Consider the following 15,392-nt stretch of genomic DNA (forward strand, 5'->3'; position numbering starts at 1 on the left):
TGTAGTAGCTCATATAAATTTAAGGAAATCTCTTAGAACACAATTGTGTTTCTTTTGTGAATATAGGCTTTTGGTAAACTTTATGGTTGTTTAGGGTCATAATATCTTTATCAGTAAGGGGTATACTATATTGCAATAGCATGTATAAAATGTTGGGGCAAACATGCTCATCACCTTAACTTGCATTTGTTGGGTTGGAATAATCTTTCCAAACCATATGTAATCCAATATCCATGTTTTTTTTTATAGTGTAGACTATATACAAATTCCATGCACTTTTATGTTCTTCAAGCCACTATAGGAAATCAGCATAAAGGACTATGAATATGCCAAGTATCCTTTATATCAATTAAGTGATACCACTCTATAGTTAGCATTATACTTTTGAAGTACCAGGCCACTTTGCATTATATCTCTTTTAAAACATGTTCGATGTGGTACAAAGTTACTATTATTATTACATAATACACTATAAATATTTTAACCTAGTTATAAACTAATGAACCATGTATAAACACTCTCTAACAACCCTCTCATACATTTATCAAGTCCATCTGAATTTTATTATACTCCCCCATCCAATCACCCCATATGCATTTCAATCACCCATAATATACAATTGCCATGCCATAGTATTCATAAATACTTAATCTGCTTTTGTTTGTTGATACAAGCATGATTGTGACATAGTGGGTCTCTATAAAAACAAAACAATATCAAAGGAATTATTTGTATGCTATAAAAAAATTAAAAAAATTACTGATATCAATAATTCTATATAAAGAGATGGCCCAAGGTTCTAACTTGTAGTGCTTAGGCATTGTGGTGGCCAACAATCCCCCCATCTAGCCACTACGGTTCTTTGTAACAGAGTTGTTCCCAACTAGTTTCAGTGATAGGACAGCCACCAAATTACTGGTTGAGTTTAGAACCTTGTTAATAGTGGCTATCTCATGACAGAGGAGGGTGCTAGGATATGAATTCAATGTAGTGTAGGAAATTTACTATCAATACACTAGAGCTTTATAAGCAACTCCACATTGAAAAGCCTATGGGGAATTAGCTCTAGGCACCTTTGCAAAACACACTTTGGGCAAGTATTACCAAAAATGATAGATAATAATCACTGTAAAGCAATTGAACCCATAGTACATATCATTCTCAATTTGTCCATATCATTATGTTCTTGAATTGTAGAAGAATCTGCAAAAGAAGCACTTCAACCTTGACAAGAGTTTTCATTGAGTACACAACCTATGTTCTTAAGATAAGGTGCAATGTGGAGCAATCCACACCAATAGATTCAGTGAGATCCTTTATTTTGTAACCTCCAATCAATATAGCATTTACCCACCTTTGCTGACAAACTACTCTTTCATATAGTGAATGGGGGATCAATTTTGCAATGAAAGAGCTTGTTTTATGCACTGTTAATTACCAACAGTTTGACATAGTCCTATAGGAAGTGTGGAAAAGCCGCTAGAGTGTAAAATCATTGCCATGGTTCTCATTTACAATTCTATGCATGGCTAGTGTTGATTAAAAGCATTGCTTACACCATAAAAAACACATTGACAATAAACTCCTATATAATGCTGCCAAAAAATCTAAACCCTATACATAATGGTGACATGTAAAATAGCTCTTGGTATGAAAAGTATGCCCATGCCCAAAAAGATAGTTTTAAAGTTTTACAAAAACAATTATTCATTCATGTGTTTTTGTTGTGAATATGACTTTAGGTATTGAAAATTACCTGTCAGCTAGTCATTTCAGATATTTTTTCCTTATTACTATGATGGCAGGAGGTCGGTATTGTTAAACTTTTTATTAGTCCCTCTTGTGCTAGTGGAGTAAATTGGGCATTTTGAGTGTACTTAGACCAGACAAGCATAAGGACGGAATTCCTACATGCTATTAACTAGGCTACTTAGCCTAGTAAGGAGTTCAATATTGCTGGATAATAGCTTACCGTGTCTGCCAAACACTCTCACTATCATACCTTTGTGTTAGTCTCATTCCAGTTCTAAATGCTAATTGTGGAAAGTGTCTAGATTTGCTCATTTGGCATATCTACTAAATGTAAAAATTGTCTTGAACACAATGGTATTCGTCCCGTGTCCAAATTCACAATTTAGGAACATACTATATTTAGTAAATTTCAAGCTTGTCCCAGAGACTAACTCCTGGTACTAAGGGAGGCTTGGGGTGAAAGCCCAAAGCCTGTGTTACCAAGCTCAAAAAAGGTCCCATGTGCAAAACCATACTTGGTAGATAATGTTAAGTCTTAGTGGAGAACAACAGAGGCCAACGAAGGACCGGTGACTACTTGGGAAATGATGAAGGTGAGGATTCATATGACCTATGTTCCACTGAATACTACTTTACATCTAAGGAATGAGCTGAGTAGGCTAAGTAGTAAGTGGGAACCATTCAAGAGTATGTGAATGCATTCATGGCAAAGAGGATCCTTGTCACGGACATGGGTGATATAGAGGCATTCCATACGTTCATATCAAGCTTACTGTGAGACACAAAATCCCTAGGCCCCAAAGTGGAGCCAGAAGGGCACCACATGGTAGTGGCCGAAGCGAGAGCCAAACGAGCGTAACACGTTTGGACCAAAAGCTCCGACTTGAAAAGTCAAGAGCGGGAGTGGAACTCCCAACGAAGTGCTCGAGGAATGAGCATGAAGCGAGCAAAAGGCGAGGCTCCAAAAAGGGACCCAAAAGGACCAACACATGACACGTGGGAGTGTCCGAGATGGACTCAAGTTGGAGTCCGAAGTGGAGTCCGAGATGGACCCGAGTTGGAGTCTGAAGTGGAGTCCGAGATGGACCCGAGTTGGAGTCCGAAGTGGAGTCCGAGATGGACCCGAGTTGGAGTCCGAAGTAGAGTCCGAGATGGACCCGAGATGGAGTCCGAGATGGAGTCCGAAGTGGAGTCCGAGGTGGACCCGAGTTGGAGTCCGAAGTGGAGTCCGAGATGGACCCGAGATGGAGTCCGAGATGGAGTCCGAGATGGAGTCCGAGATGGAGTCCGAAGTCGAGACCGAGACCGAGACCGGGACCGAGACCGAGACCGAGACCGAGACCGAGACCGAGATCGGGACCGAGACCGAGACCGAGCCCGAGGCCGAGACCGAGCCCGAGCCCGAGTCCGAGTCCGAATCCGAGTCCGAGTCCGAGTCCGAGTCCGAGTCCGAGTCCGAGTCCGAGTCTGGAGCCTGAGAGGGTGAAAGCCCAAAGCGTTCGTCTCCCAGACCCTGGGGGGTTTGGTGAGCTCCAAAAGTATAGTAGGGGGGAGGACTGCAGTGGAGCCAGTTTGGCCAGGAAAGGCCAGTTTGGCCCAGGAAGGCCGGACCCAGTGTTGGGTGATGAGCTGCCCACTGGGAAGTCCAAGACTAGAGTGAACACAGACCGACAAGCGGGGTAGCTTGGTGAAGTGTTCAAGAGCCGGCTCTAGTTCCCCCGGGAGATCGACTGCCCGATGCTCCCAGTCCAAGTGTGGGTGGCACTACCTACTTGGATACCTGGTGTGGCTCAACGGAACCCGCTCTAAGCCCATGGCTAGAGCACCCAAGGGCAGAAGGCGAGGAGAGTACCCAGGTGGCTCGCGTAAGGCCACGGTGTTCCGAAATGTTGTCCCAAAGGCCCAGACTGTGGAAAGGAAGAGGAGCAGTCCCCTGGGGTAGTGACCAAGGACACAGTCGTGTGGTGGGGAAGTCCCAGAGGACCGTGGGACTTAGTGGTCGGGCCTGTGGGTCTCGATCCAGTGGCAGTGTTGGCAAACACGGCCAGGGGCAGAAAGGGACTTAGTGGGGACTGACAGAGGGATATTGGGGAAGGCTATTCCCCTTGTCGGTGGGCATCCTAAGGATGCTAAGGAGTGGAGCTGAGATGACCACTCATGGATGGTTTGCCTAGTCTTGGAGAGCCAAGACGGTGATGCAAGTGGTATTGGACTACCAGTGTGGCAAAGGTGATTGGGCATGGCCTTAGCGTAACAGGCTGCTATGTCGGTGGTACCTTTGAGTGTCGGTCATGGGATCGGACACGTGGAGCACTTGGACCAAGTGCAAATGTTGAGTGGCATGGATGCCATTCTCGGGGCTAGCAAGTCCCAAGTCCTGGATTGGACTTATGGAGGTTGTGAATGAGACTCCTCCAAGTGGTCAGAGGTGTGGTTAAGTGACTAAAGTAGAATGGAAAATTTAGTCCTTTACAACTTGGTATCGGAGCTGTTCCTTAGTCCGACTTTTATTGGTGCTCAAGTATATCACCACTGGTGTTGGCAACGGAAGGTCCGAGAAGTGGGCCTATCCTTGAGGAGTAGCAGGTCGGGAAGACATGGCTCACCATTACAGTTCATGTGTGAACTTGTAGACAAGGTGGTGGATAGAAAAGGGGCCAATAATGGAACGACTTTGGGATCTTGGGAACAGTGCAAGGTTTTCCTCATTGAGTTGAGGAGGTGATCCAGATGAGTGTTTGACTCAGCAAACGGGCCAATGTAGTTGTGGTAAACAACTAAAGTTGGGATCACAGGAAAGATAAAGACTCCAAAGCAATAAAGGAGTCACAAGATTATCCTCATATAGCTGAGGTTGGTGCTCATGAATGTGAGACCAAAAGTAATGACCGTGGGAGGTCAAATACGGAAGAGGACTCAAGTCCTTGAAATGGTAGCCGGGGCTAACTTTAATAAATGTTGGAACAACCCAAGGAGTTGGGGGGTGTACTTAGAGATGAGTTGGTATTCTCATCACATGGACAAGTAGTCCTAAGGGGCAAAGGTTGCCCCAGAGAACAAAAACAAGTGTCAGAGTAACACTTGTGAAAATAGTCCTTCTAAGTAGGACAAGAATGCAGGAAGTGTATTCCAGTGAGCTAGTGCCTCACAAGTGGGACCTTACGGGTCTGTGGATGAACCAAGTCCAAAACTGCTGGATGACTCAAGTAAAGTCAAGGAAAGGTCCTAAAAGGACTGATTGAAGCATTTGGACTGAGGTGTGTTGCACCCCATGAAGGATGGGGGGGGGATCATAGGATCCAAGGATGAGAACAGAGGGTATCTCATCGATGGCAAAATGTGCCATACTAAAGTTATGGGAAAGGTGTTCCCAGAAGAAAACAACTTTGACACAAAGTTGTGTGTGACCTCTATGGTTCAGTGCTAACAGATGGTTGGCATGAGAAAGAGCGGTGTTGGTCTTGGCAAAGACTTAAACACGAAAGGGAAGAGTCATAGAGGTAGGCTCGTGGAGCCGATGGTGTGGAGACACCAAATGTGCCAAGGTGTGATACCTTGAGGCTATGTTGGTGGGTTCATGAGAACCCCTTGCCAAAGGAATCCCAATGGAAATGGGAATGGCATAGCCTAAGCTGCAAAGCATGCAGTTGGAGTGTGGTGACCCAGATAATGATGGAGGTGTGAAAGCACCAAGCAATGAGTAGTAGGACTTGACAAATATGAGGCAACTAAGCAAGAGGTGCAAAATAACTGGTTAAACGGGTAGAAGGTAGCTACCCAAGACTTCTAACATAGGGAAGTCGGATATACCCTTACGGGGGATAAGTTGCTTATGTTGCGATATAGTAAGTCAATGTCATAAAAGGAAATACTCATTGTCAAAACGCCATCATTGGGACACCCGAACACTCTAGAACACTAGGAGGTGGTGTTTAATGTCGCGAGGGCAATGGATAAAGCCCAAGGGACTAAGTCCCTAGCGAATGATGGATAGAAGGTGCTATCCAAATGTCCAAGGTTGCGGAGACAGGAGAGGACTGTCTACCCGAGTTGGACAAAGCCAAAAATGGAATTTTGGCAAGGCTAGTGATGGGCATGTAAAGGCCCATAAGCAACAATGTAATCCCAGTGTGTGGGATTATAAGGTGAGCATACCCGGATTGAGGAACCACTCCCTAGGCTATTGGGTAGGTTCATCCCTAAGAATACTTGCTAAAGCATGATAGAAAGTGCAAAGCTATCCTCCTTGTCTGGAGGAGAATGACCAAAGGAAAGAAGTGAAGCCAAAAAGCAAGAAGTAAGGGGATAGAACCGAACCGTAGGAATCAAAGGGCATAACTAAGGTTGGTTATGCCAGCTGGGAGTGGAGAATCAAGTGGGGGCTCGAGGGTGTTGCTGCTAGCAACCGTGATGCCATGGAGAGTCTAAAATATGGAATTGTCCATGTTAGACTATATGGCATTTGGAAGGCTTGCAAAAAGGGAGGCCTTAGCAAGCTGAGGGATAGAGTTCCTTCAAGGTTCCCAAAGATGATTCTAGGTAGTTTAGTACCTAGAAAGGCCAAGTGTAAATGGTTCATGGAACGCGCGAAATTAGAGTGGCGCAGCAGAAGCGTGGCCTTGAAGCTTGCCATGAGGCAAGGCTATCAAGGTTAGGGAAGTAGTTCCCGAGTGTTCAAAGAGAGGGCTTTGAACGAAAGTCGATGATCAAGGACTTTCACGCTTATGCAGGAACCATGTTACAGTGGTCAAAGGACTTGCCAAGCGAGATTGGCACGTCGGGGGAACAAATACCCTAGTTGAAGGTGATAACTTCAAAAAGGGTGGGCCATGGGGCCGAGCATGGAGGAGTCCATGCATGATCACAGACATGTCAAGTGAGAGGACTTGGCAGTGTGGAGGAACTAGGTTCCTAAGTTGTGATCTGTAGCGCGCTTTAAAAATAAGGTGGTGCACCGGCGTGGGGAGTCACGCCAGGCATCTTGTGTGATGCCGTCCGTAGATGCATATACGGAGGTTGGGTTCAAGTCCTGACCCTCTAGTGCTTGGGTTCGAGTCCCAAATCACTAGGGCGTGGTGATGGTTTGGAATATGAGGACACTCATATTTCGGTGGTCATGGACTCTCAGTGGGGAGACTGGTTTGGGCACACCGCCAAGCGAGGGATGCCTCGGAGTCGTGATGCACGGTTAGATTGCTTAGTGTGAAAGCTCGGCATATCTAACTTGAACACTTTGGTGCGAGTGGCACCAAGGACGTGGTGAGTGAGATGGGGACACCTAATCTCAGTTGCTATGGACCCTTGGCCGGAAGGGCTGGCTTGGGCGCACCGCCAAGTGTGGGGGATGCCCCCGGGGTCGTAGTTAACAAATTAAAGGTCTGGAAGACCTAGTACCTATTGGCAAACCTGTTAAGGTGCCGAGGTGAGATCACTAGGTGATCTTGTGGCTAAATAAGGACAAGGTTCTTGTTTGGGTTAAGGAATAAGGTTCCTAGTTCAAAGTGTTGATTTGAACTATTGATGATGGTGTGGCTTGGTCAAGGTGACCAAGGGGGAAAAGCACCCTAGGGAAATGAGCTATGTCATTGCGATGGCATAGTGTGTCCAAGGAAAGTAGTCTCTAAAGAGACCCATGGGAGGGTCACAAGTTGGGCCGTGGATAGAGCCCACAGCAGAAGGTGCTAAAGAGACTTGCTAGGGGTGAACACCCTAGTCTTGGCAAAGCAAAGCCTTTGCTATGGAATCAAAGGAATACCTCAAGGAGGGAGGTAGACATTCGGTGTTGCTGAGTGCAACCATCAACGGATAGGAGCAAAAGAGGAGTGGCCAGGATAGGGCCGTGGAATCCCTTGGAAGGAATCCAAGTGGCAAAGTTAGGCGAGGAACACTAATGTGTTGGACGCTAACAAATTGCGGGAAAGGAAGTGTGTTTCCAAGGATGGATTCCGAATTGCTCCGATTTGGCGAAAGTGGAAGCTCCAAGGGAGGGAGCGGTAAGGTAGCCAAATGATAGGGCGATGGACAACCCTAGCACAAAGTGTGATAAATGGAACTTAGTGCCCAAGGTGGCACGAAATAGAAAAGAGGATGATGGTGCCCTCAAGTAATGAACTTCCTAGGATAGGGAAGTGGAGTTGCACAATCTGTGCAAGGCAAGGTGTTGGAGACACCTAGGAAATTGACTTCCAAAAGTCAAAAGAGTAAAAGTTCCAAGGTGCAAATATTCAATAGATGGAAATTGAGACTACTCGAGAAGGAGTAGTGGGATTGACTTAGAGAAGGGTCTCTAAGAGGTTTAGCGAGAACTAAACCAATAAAAGGAGAGAACCACTACATGTGGTTCAATCAGTCTCTAAGTTGGAGAGACTACCCTCCTTAGAGGATAGGCAAGGCATGGTGAGCCTTTGGTGGCAAACCATTGAGGCATATGCAAAAGGCATGGTGAGCCTTCAATGTCAAACCATTGACAAATATTGGCTAGGTGTCAAAGATGGAAATGGTAACACATGCGAGTGTTACTTTACAAAATGGTTTACCGTTCGATGAGGACATCGAACTTCGTCTATGGGTGGTGGAGTTGTGAGACACAAAATCCCTAGGCCCCAAAGTGGAGCCAGAAGGGCACCACATGGTAGTGGCCGAAGCGAGAGCCAAACGAGCGTAACACGTTTGGACCAAAAGCTCCGACTTGAAAAGTCAAGAGCGGGAGTGGAACTCCCAACGAAGTGCTCGAGGAACGAGCATGAAGCGAGCAAAAGGCGAGGCTCCAAAAAGGGACCCAAAAGGACCAACACATGACACGTGGGAGTGTCCGAGATGGACTCAAGTTGGAGTCCGAAGTGGAGTCCGAGATGGACCCGAGTTGGAGTCTGAAGTGGAGTCCGAGATGGACCCGAGTTGGAGTCCGAAGTGGAGTCCGAGATGGACCCGAGTTGGAGTCCGAAGTAGAGTCCGAGATGGACCCGAGATGGAGTCCGAGATGGAGTCCGAAGTGGAGTCCGAGGTGGACCCGAGTTGGAGTCCGAAGTGGAGTCCGAAATGGACCCGAGATGGAGTCCGAGATGGAGTCCGAGATGGAGTCCGAGATGGAGTCCGAAGTCGAGACCGAGACCGAGACCGGGACCGAGACCGAGACCGAGACCGAGACCGAGACCGAGATCGGGACCGAGACCGAGACCGAGACCGAGATCGGGACCGAGACCGAGACCGAGGCCGAGGCCGAGACCGAGCCCGAGCCCGAGTCCGAGTCTGAATCCGAGTCCGAGTCCGAGTCCGAGTCCGAGTCCGAGTCCGAGTCCGAGTCTGGAGCCTGAGAGGGTGAAAGCCCAAAGCGTTCGTCTCCGAGACCCTGGGGGGTTTGGTGAGCTCCAAAAGTATAGTAGGGGGGAGGACTGCAGTGGAGCCAGTTTGGCCAGGAAAGGCCAGTTTGGCCCAGGAAGGCCGGACCCAGTGTTGGGTGATGAGCTGCCCACTGGGAAGTCCAAGACTAGAGTGAACACAGACCGACAAGCGGGGTAGCTTGGTGAAGTGTTCAAGAGCCGGCTCTAGTTCCCCCGGGAGATCGACTGGCCGATGCTCCCAGTCCAAGTGTGGGTGGCACTACCTACTTGGATACCTGGTGTGGCTCAACGGAACCCGCTCTAAGCCCATGGCTAGAGCACCCAAGGGCAGAAGGCGAGGAGAGTACCCAGGTGGCTCGCGTAAGGCCACGGTGTTCCAAAATGTTGTCCCAAAGGCCCAGACTGTGGAAAGGAAGAGGAGCAGTCCCCTGGGGTAGTGACCAAGGACACAGTCGTGTGGTGGGGAAGTCCCAGAGGACCGTGGGACTTAGTGGTCGGGCCTGTGGGTCTCGATCCAGTGGCAGTGTTGGCAAACACGGCCAGGGGCAGAAAGGGACTTAGTGGGGACTGACAGAGGGATATTGGGGAAGGCTATTCCCCTTGTCGGTGGGCATCCTAAGGATGCTAAGGAGTGGAGCTGAGATGACCACTCATGGATGGTTTGCCTAGTCTTGGAGAGCCAAGACGGTGATGCAAGTGGTATTGGACTACCAGTGTGGCAAAGGTGATTGGGCATGGCCTTAGCGTAACAGGCTGCTATGTCGGTGGTACCTTTGAGTGTCGGTCATGGGATCGGACACGTGGAGCACTTGGACCAAGTGCAAATGTTGAGTGGCATGGATGCCATTCTCGGGGCTAGCAAGTCCCAAGTCCTGGATTGGACTTATGGAGGTTGTGAATGAGACTCCTCCAAGTGGTCAGAGGTGTGGTTAAGTGACTAAAGTAGAATGGAAAATTTAGTCCCTTACACTTACAGACTTGGGCTCGAGACGAGGTGATGCATTGGAACCCAACTAACTACAAAGAAGCATTGGATGCTGCTATTAAGGTGTATTTCAATTATAACTTATGAAAGGGTAACACAACAGAGTCAGGGTCCACATTTAACAAAGGGGCCAAACTAAGGGGGATATATAGCAAAGGGAAATTCAAGAAGAGTTTCTCTAAGAATAAGTCCTTAGGGTTCTGGAAAAGCAGATTTGGTGGTCAGCGAGCAAATACGTGGGGGAGTCAAGTGAAAATGGACAAACCCACGAATGGTCAAGTCCACTAGTAGCATGGGAAACAATATATGCTTCAACTGCGGTGAAGTGAGACACTTTTTAATAGAATGTCCTTACCCGAAGAAAGCCAAAGTCAATATGGCCATTAAGTCAAATCTAAATTGAGGTACGTGATCCAGTCCCTAGCTCAAAGTTACTCATTACAACCCTAAACTGGCTATGGGGGGTTCCAAATCTAGATAGTAGGTAGGTCGGGCATGGCCGACCAACCTGAAGCATAATTTAAATCCCACTTGCGTGCCTGTCCTTGTTTTATGTCTGGCTTGGGTCTAAGCCCAAGTTCCATACCTTGCTAGTTGGTGGAGTACCTATATCCTCGAATTAGGCCACCAGTATGCTAAAATAGCGCCAGAATCTATTTAACTCCGTTTTACATGTTTGTCTTGGCATTAGGATGCTAAGTGCTCTAAGATTATTCCAAGTTGCTTTGCGCTTTTGTTCTTTCATTCCTTGGGCTGTATGCTCGAGAGTTGTTCCATGCTCCAATGCCATTGTTCCTTGGCTCCATACTTAGGAGTTTGGCACTGTTCTTTCGTTAAGTGGCCCAAGGTTTTGAAACTCGGGTTTTGCAACACTATCATTTGGACACGTGGCATGTAACATATGGCATGTGACACGTGGCACATAGAGGGTTTAGGTTCCACTTCATGGTTATCCTATGGTAAATAGTAAAAACTATATGTGCTACAATTTTGCAAGATTTAACTTTATGTGTTGAGCCTACCTTCTCTCTGCTAAGCCTGCTACCAACTAAGTTTGGGCTATACCCACCTTTGGAAAATCTAAGTTCAGCATATCTAAACCACCACATTGTAAGAAACCAACTCCCCGAGGTGTTGAAGGTTAAAGGATCCCTAAAAGCATGACCAAAATGATAAAAAGTTCATTGGATGGGACCGAGTCTGAGATCGAGTCCAAGACTGACTCTAAGACCGAGTTCGAGACAGAGTTTGGGATCGAGTCAGAAGACCAAGATTGAGACTGAGTTCGAAATCAAGTTCGAGACAGAGTTCGAGATCCGAGATCAAGGTCGAGTCTGAGATCGAGTCTAAAGTCGAGTTTGAGATTGAGTCTGAGACCGAGTCTAAGGTCGAGTCCAAGATCAAGTACGAGATTGAGTCTGAGACCAAGTCCAAGTACTAATACAGGTCGAAGGGTGAAAGCCCAAAGCGTATATCTCCCTGTTCACCTTATCATTGCATAAACCCAGTGACATACGCTTTGACTGTCCTGAACAAGGCTTCCAGTCGCTCAAGTAGACTTGTCATATCATCCAGACTAGCAGACTCAACAGCCTCCTTCAAAGCTTGTCCAGTATCAGGAATCTCAACACCCTCACTGATGTAATGCACGGCTGATTTGGCCTTGAGCTCCTTGCTGAAGCTAGCTGCAGTGTAACTTTCCCCTGCATATATTGACGAGGATCGGAAATCACTTGCATCCTTTCCTTAAACTCGGACAGCAAGGCTGACTTGCCAGAAGTCAGAGCAGCACTAGTAGCTCACCTACTGTTGCACTTGTCTCGAGACCACCCAGCAGAAGAATGGGCACCAAAAGTAAAACTTTCAAACCATACTCCAGCAACGCCAGCACCAAGCCAACACTGCCACACCCAGCTCCCAGCTCAATCCCTAGCTTCCCCTGGATCCTGTTGTGAATCCTGCCCTGCCGGGCCACACCATCATCCTGATGTGCATCGATCTAATTCAAGAATCATTTAGAGCAGAAATATTTAGTGTGGTGCGAGAAGGAACAAGCCCAGACTTCCAACAACAACAGATTTACGGCCTTTCCTCCGCCATGCTTCTGACAGCCATCTCAAACCGAACAAGATCGTCCATTTGCGTTATCAGCTTGCGCACGAAAATCTTCTTGACCGGGTGTAAAAGGCATGCACAGGGGCCGGAATATGCTCATTTCCAAGAGACTCAACCACAAGTATATGATTTGCCGGGTTAGTGATCCGTACAGTCTTTTTGTTTTTGTGCCATGTGGCTCAGTGCGCAGACGCGTACGGCGATGGCGTGATGGACCGAGTTTTTTGTGCTTGTTCCGCGGTGTCGGTCCGTGCTTCTTGAAGGTTTGATCTTCCTTGTTGGTGGCTGGCGGGGAAGGGGGAGGGCCAAGGCGGCGGCAGCAGCGGCAGCGACGGCTGATGCTCGAGGGGGGCTGGGCCCCTTTTCACGCGTAAGTCACCAGATCTATCCGTTTTCGTGAGTGCCGCACACGCAACTCAAGCAAGAACAAGTGATCCGGGGTTCCAAGCCTCTGAATGAGTGAGTGAGAGAAGGAGAGATCCCGGAAGCAAGAAGCGATCACAGGGTTTGTAGGGTGTATTCCTAGAATGTATCTCGAGGAGGGCTTGATCCATCCCGAGCAATGCCTGGATGAGCAACGGCGGCAGCAGGAGGGGCAGGAGGAGGAGGAGGAGGAGTTTGATCACTTTGAGCGGCTGCCCGACTCGTTGCTGCTCACCATCTTCAACAAGATAGCCGAGATCAAGGCGCTGGGCAAGTGCTGCGCCGTGTCCAAGCGCTTCAACAGCGTGGCGTCTCAGGTGGACAATGTGGTGGTGCGAGTCGACTGCGTGCTATCGGGCGAGGACACGAACTGCAGCAGCAAGGCCAGCAAGGGGCTTGTGTCCAGCCTCGTCAAGCTCGTCTATGGCAGCCTCCTCAGGCCCTTCCAGGTACTGCAACAGATGCTCTCCTTCAGCGCTGGCGGGAAGAAGAGCTCAGGCTCCCGGCCGGTCTCCGCCACGGAGGTGTCTCACCACTCTCCGGGCGAGGTGCTGCGCAACTTCAAGGAGATCCAGACGCTACGGATTGAGCTCCCGGGTGGGGAGCTGGGGCTGGAGGAGGACATTGTGTTGAAGTGGAAGGCGGAGTTTGGGAGCACGGTGCAGAGCTGCGTCATGCTGGGTGCTTACAGGGAGAAGGTGGCGGACGTGAAACCGCTTGAAAGCAAGGAGGCGGCCGAGGAAGTCAAAGTTGGCGATTGCGATCAACACGAGGGGGAGCGGGAGCAGCAGCAGCAGCAGCAGGACGACAATGGGAGCATTCCGGAGACGTTCTACACGGATGGAAGCCTAAAGTCGAGAGTGGTGTGGACAATCAGCTCGCTCATCGCGGCGTCGGCCCGGCATTTCTTGCTGCAGCAGATCATAGCGGAGCACCCGACGCTGGAGAGGCTGCTGCTGACGGACGCAGATGGGCAGGGAACGCTGTGCATGAGCAAGGAGCAGCTGTGCGAGTTTCGCGACAGTCCGATCGCCGCCGCCTCCGTCTCTTCCAACCGGACTCAGGTCCCCGCCCTCAACATGAAGCTGTGGTATGCTCCCCTGCTGCCGCTGCCCGACGGCACCTTGCTCCGCGGCGCCACCCTCGTCGCCATCCGGCCCAGCGACACGCCGGCGCCCAAGGACCTCCAAAGCCTCGTCGCCGGCGCGTTCCAGGAGCCGTATGCCAGTGCCGCCAGCCTGCTGGTCAAGCGCCGGACTTATCTCCTGGAGATGAACGCGTTCTAGCGCTTTTTCTAGAAAGCAGGGAATGCCATTGGCTAGGTGTTTGATCGAGCATTGAAAGCTCTACAGTCTCTGCGGACCTCGCCCTGGCTGCCGGTCTTGATGCCGGTGTAGCCCAGCTTCACCATGGCTTGCATGAAGGCGAAGAAGAAGTCTTCCTGGCTGGCGGCCAAGCTGGCCACCACGGGCGACGTCCGCTTGTCCAGGGCCAGCGCCTGATCCGACACGAGCAGGCCCCTGTTGTTTTGCAGGTTGCGGTAGTAGGAGTTGTCAAAGGCTAAGGGCGTGGTGGCGTCGAATCCCCGCACCGTGTTGGGGCTCCCGCCAACTTGCGGGCACGAAGCCTTGAGCGACGCAGCTAGCGTCGGATCCAGCGACGGGTCCGTCTTTGCGGCGCTGCTGAAGTTGTAGAGCCTCTTGGAGAACTGGTTGCAATGGGAGAATCCAATTGTGTGTGCTCCTGCGAGGAACTATATCACTATCTAGTGTCGCTACTTGTGTAATACTATGCACACCTGACAGTACAACCAGATCTTCGATGCTCAAGTTGACAGTGGCCAGCAGGGTGATAAGTTGCGACACATTGAAACTGGAGGCCGGGAGGCGGCCCTCGACGCGTGCAGCGCGAGAGATGAGGCCGTCCCGCCGACCTTTGGGGACCGCCCACCTGGGGCCGCCACTCTGTCGTATGAAGCGCAAATATTTGGATCGTGAGAGAGAGCATCAATCGTCACTTACAAACACAACCACGTCCCTGGCGGCCATTGCGAGGATGTCGGCGCACGAGACAACCGCGGGGCATGCAGCCTCCACTGCCTTCTTGGCCTCCACAATTGCGTCGAATCCATTCTGCGGGAAGCTCAAATTGTCGGCCGCGTCTCGCTCCGCGACGTTGGTGGGCGTGGAGGAGATGAGAATGGATGCATCACAGCCCTGCCAGTGCCAACCAAGATCATACAATGTCAAGCTAAGCTACACTGCCAGTGGATGGATCGAATTCATCCATAATTCGCAACACGGCCTCACGTACTCACCTCCACCAGGCAATCGTGGAAGTAGAGGCGCAACACCGCGGGTGGAACCACATTGTCCCTTTTGGAGAGGGCGAGAGTGACGTTAGCGACGATGGCATCCACATTCGGACAAGCGGTCTTGTAGAAGTCGAAGGTAAGCTGGCCAGTTGCTCCATGTAGTAGACAAGACAATGAGACAATGACGATCCAAGAGACAACGTTAGCATGGATGGGATGAACCATCGCTCGATCGTAAACCGTAGAATCACAATGCAACGCGAGGAAATCGTCCTCTCGTTGTCGCCGTCGTCGTTGTCGTCGTCGTCCTCGATGGGTGATAGATGAAAGTGGCCGATTCGTGATCGATATCAACCAATCTTCTCCGGCTCTTGGACAACAATCATTCCTGGCGACAAGGTTGTGAAATTCATGGAGGCTTCGTTCGTTCGTAAGACTCATCTCTTTTGAGCCAGCCACTGTC

General features: G+C 49.5%; 2 protein-coding genes across 2 annotated transcripts; one reads left to right on the forward strand and one right to left on the reverse strand.

The window, feature by feature from the left end:
* The first annotated feature begins 12,367 nt into the window (after window positions 1-12,367).
* Window positions 12,368-14,379, forward strand: LOC112342944 (F-box protein At5g46170-like). The gene has a single exon (XM_024665620.1). It carries the CDS (start codon window positions 12,720-12,722, stop codon window positions 13,899-13,901), a length of 1,182 nt encoding a protein of 393 aa, XP_024521388.1. The 5' UTR covers window positions 12,368-12,719; the 3' UTR covers window positions 13,902-14,379.
* LOC9644126 (peroxidase 51) lies at window positions 13,934-15,154 on the reverse strand. Its single transcript, XM_024665599.1, has 4 exons — window positions 14,933-15,154; window positions 14,637-14,870; window positions 14,414-14,579; window positions 13,934-14,358 (listed from the first exon to the last, which is right to left on the reverse strand). Exons 1-4 carry the CDS (start codon window positions 15,152-15,154, stop codon window positions 13,934-13,936), a joined length of 1,047 nt encoding a protein of 348 aa, XP_024521367.1.
* Between the last annotated feature and the right edge of the window lie 238 nt (window positions 15,155-15,392).

This window comes from Selaginella moellendorffii, unplaced genomic scaffold (genome assembly GCF_000143415.4).
Source record: "Selaginella moellendorffii unplaced genomic scaffold, v1.0 SELMOscaffold_124, whole genome shotgun sequence".
Taxonomy (NCBI): Eukaryota; Viridiplantae; Streptophyta; class Lycopodiopsida; order Selaginellales; family Selaginellaceae; genus Selaginella; species Selaginella moellendorffii.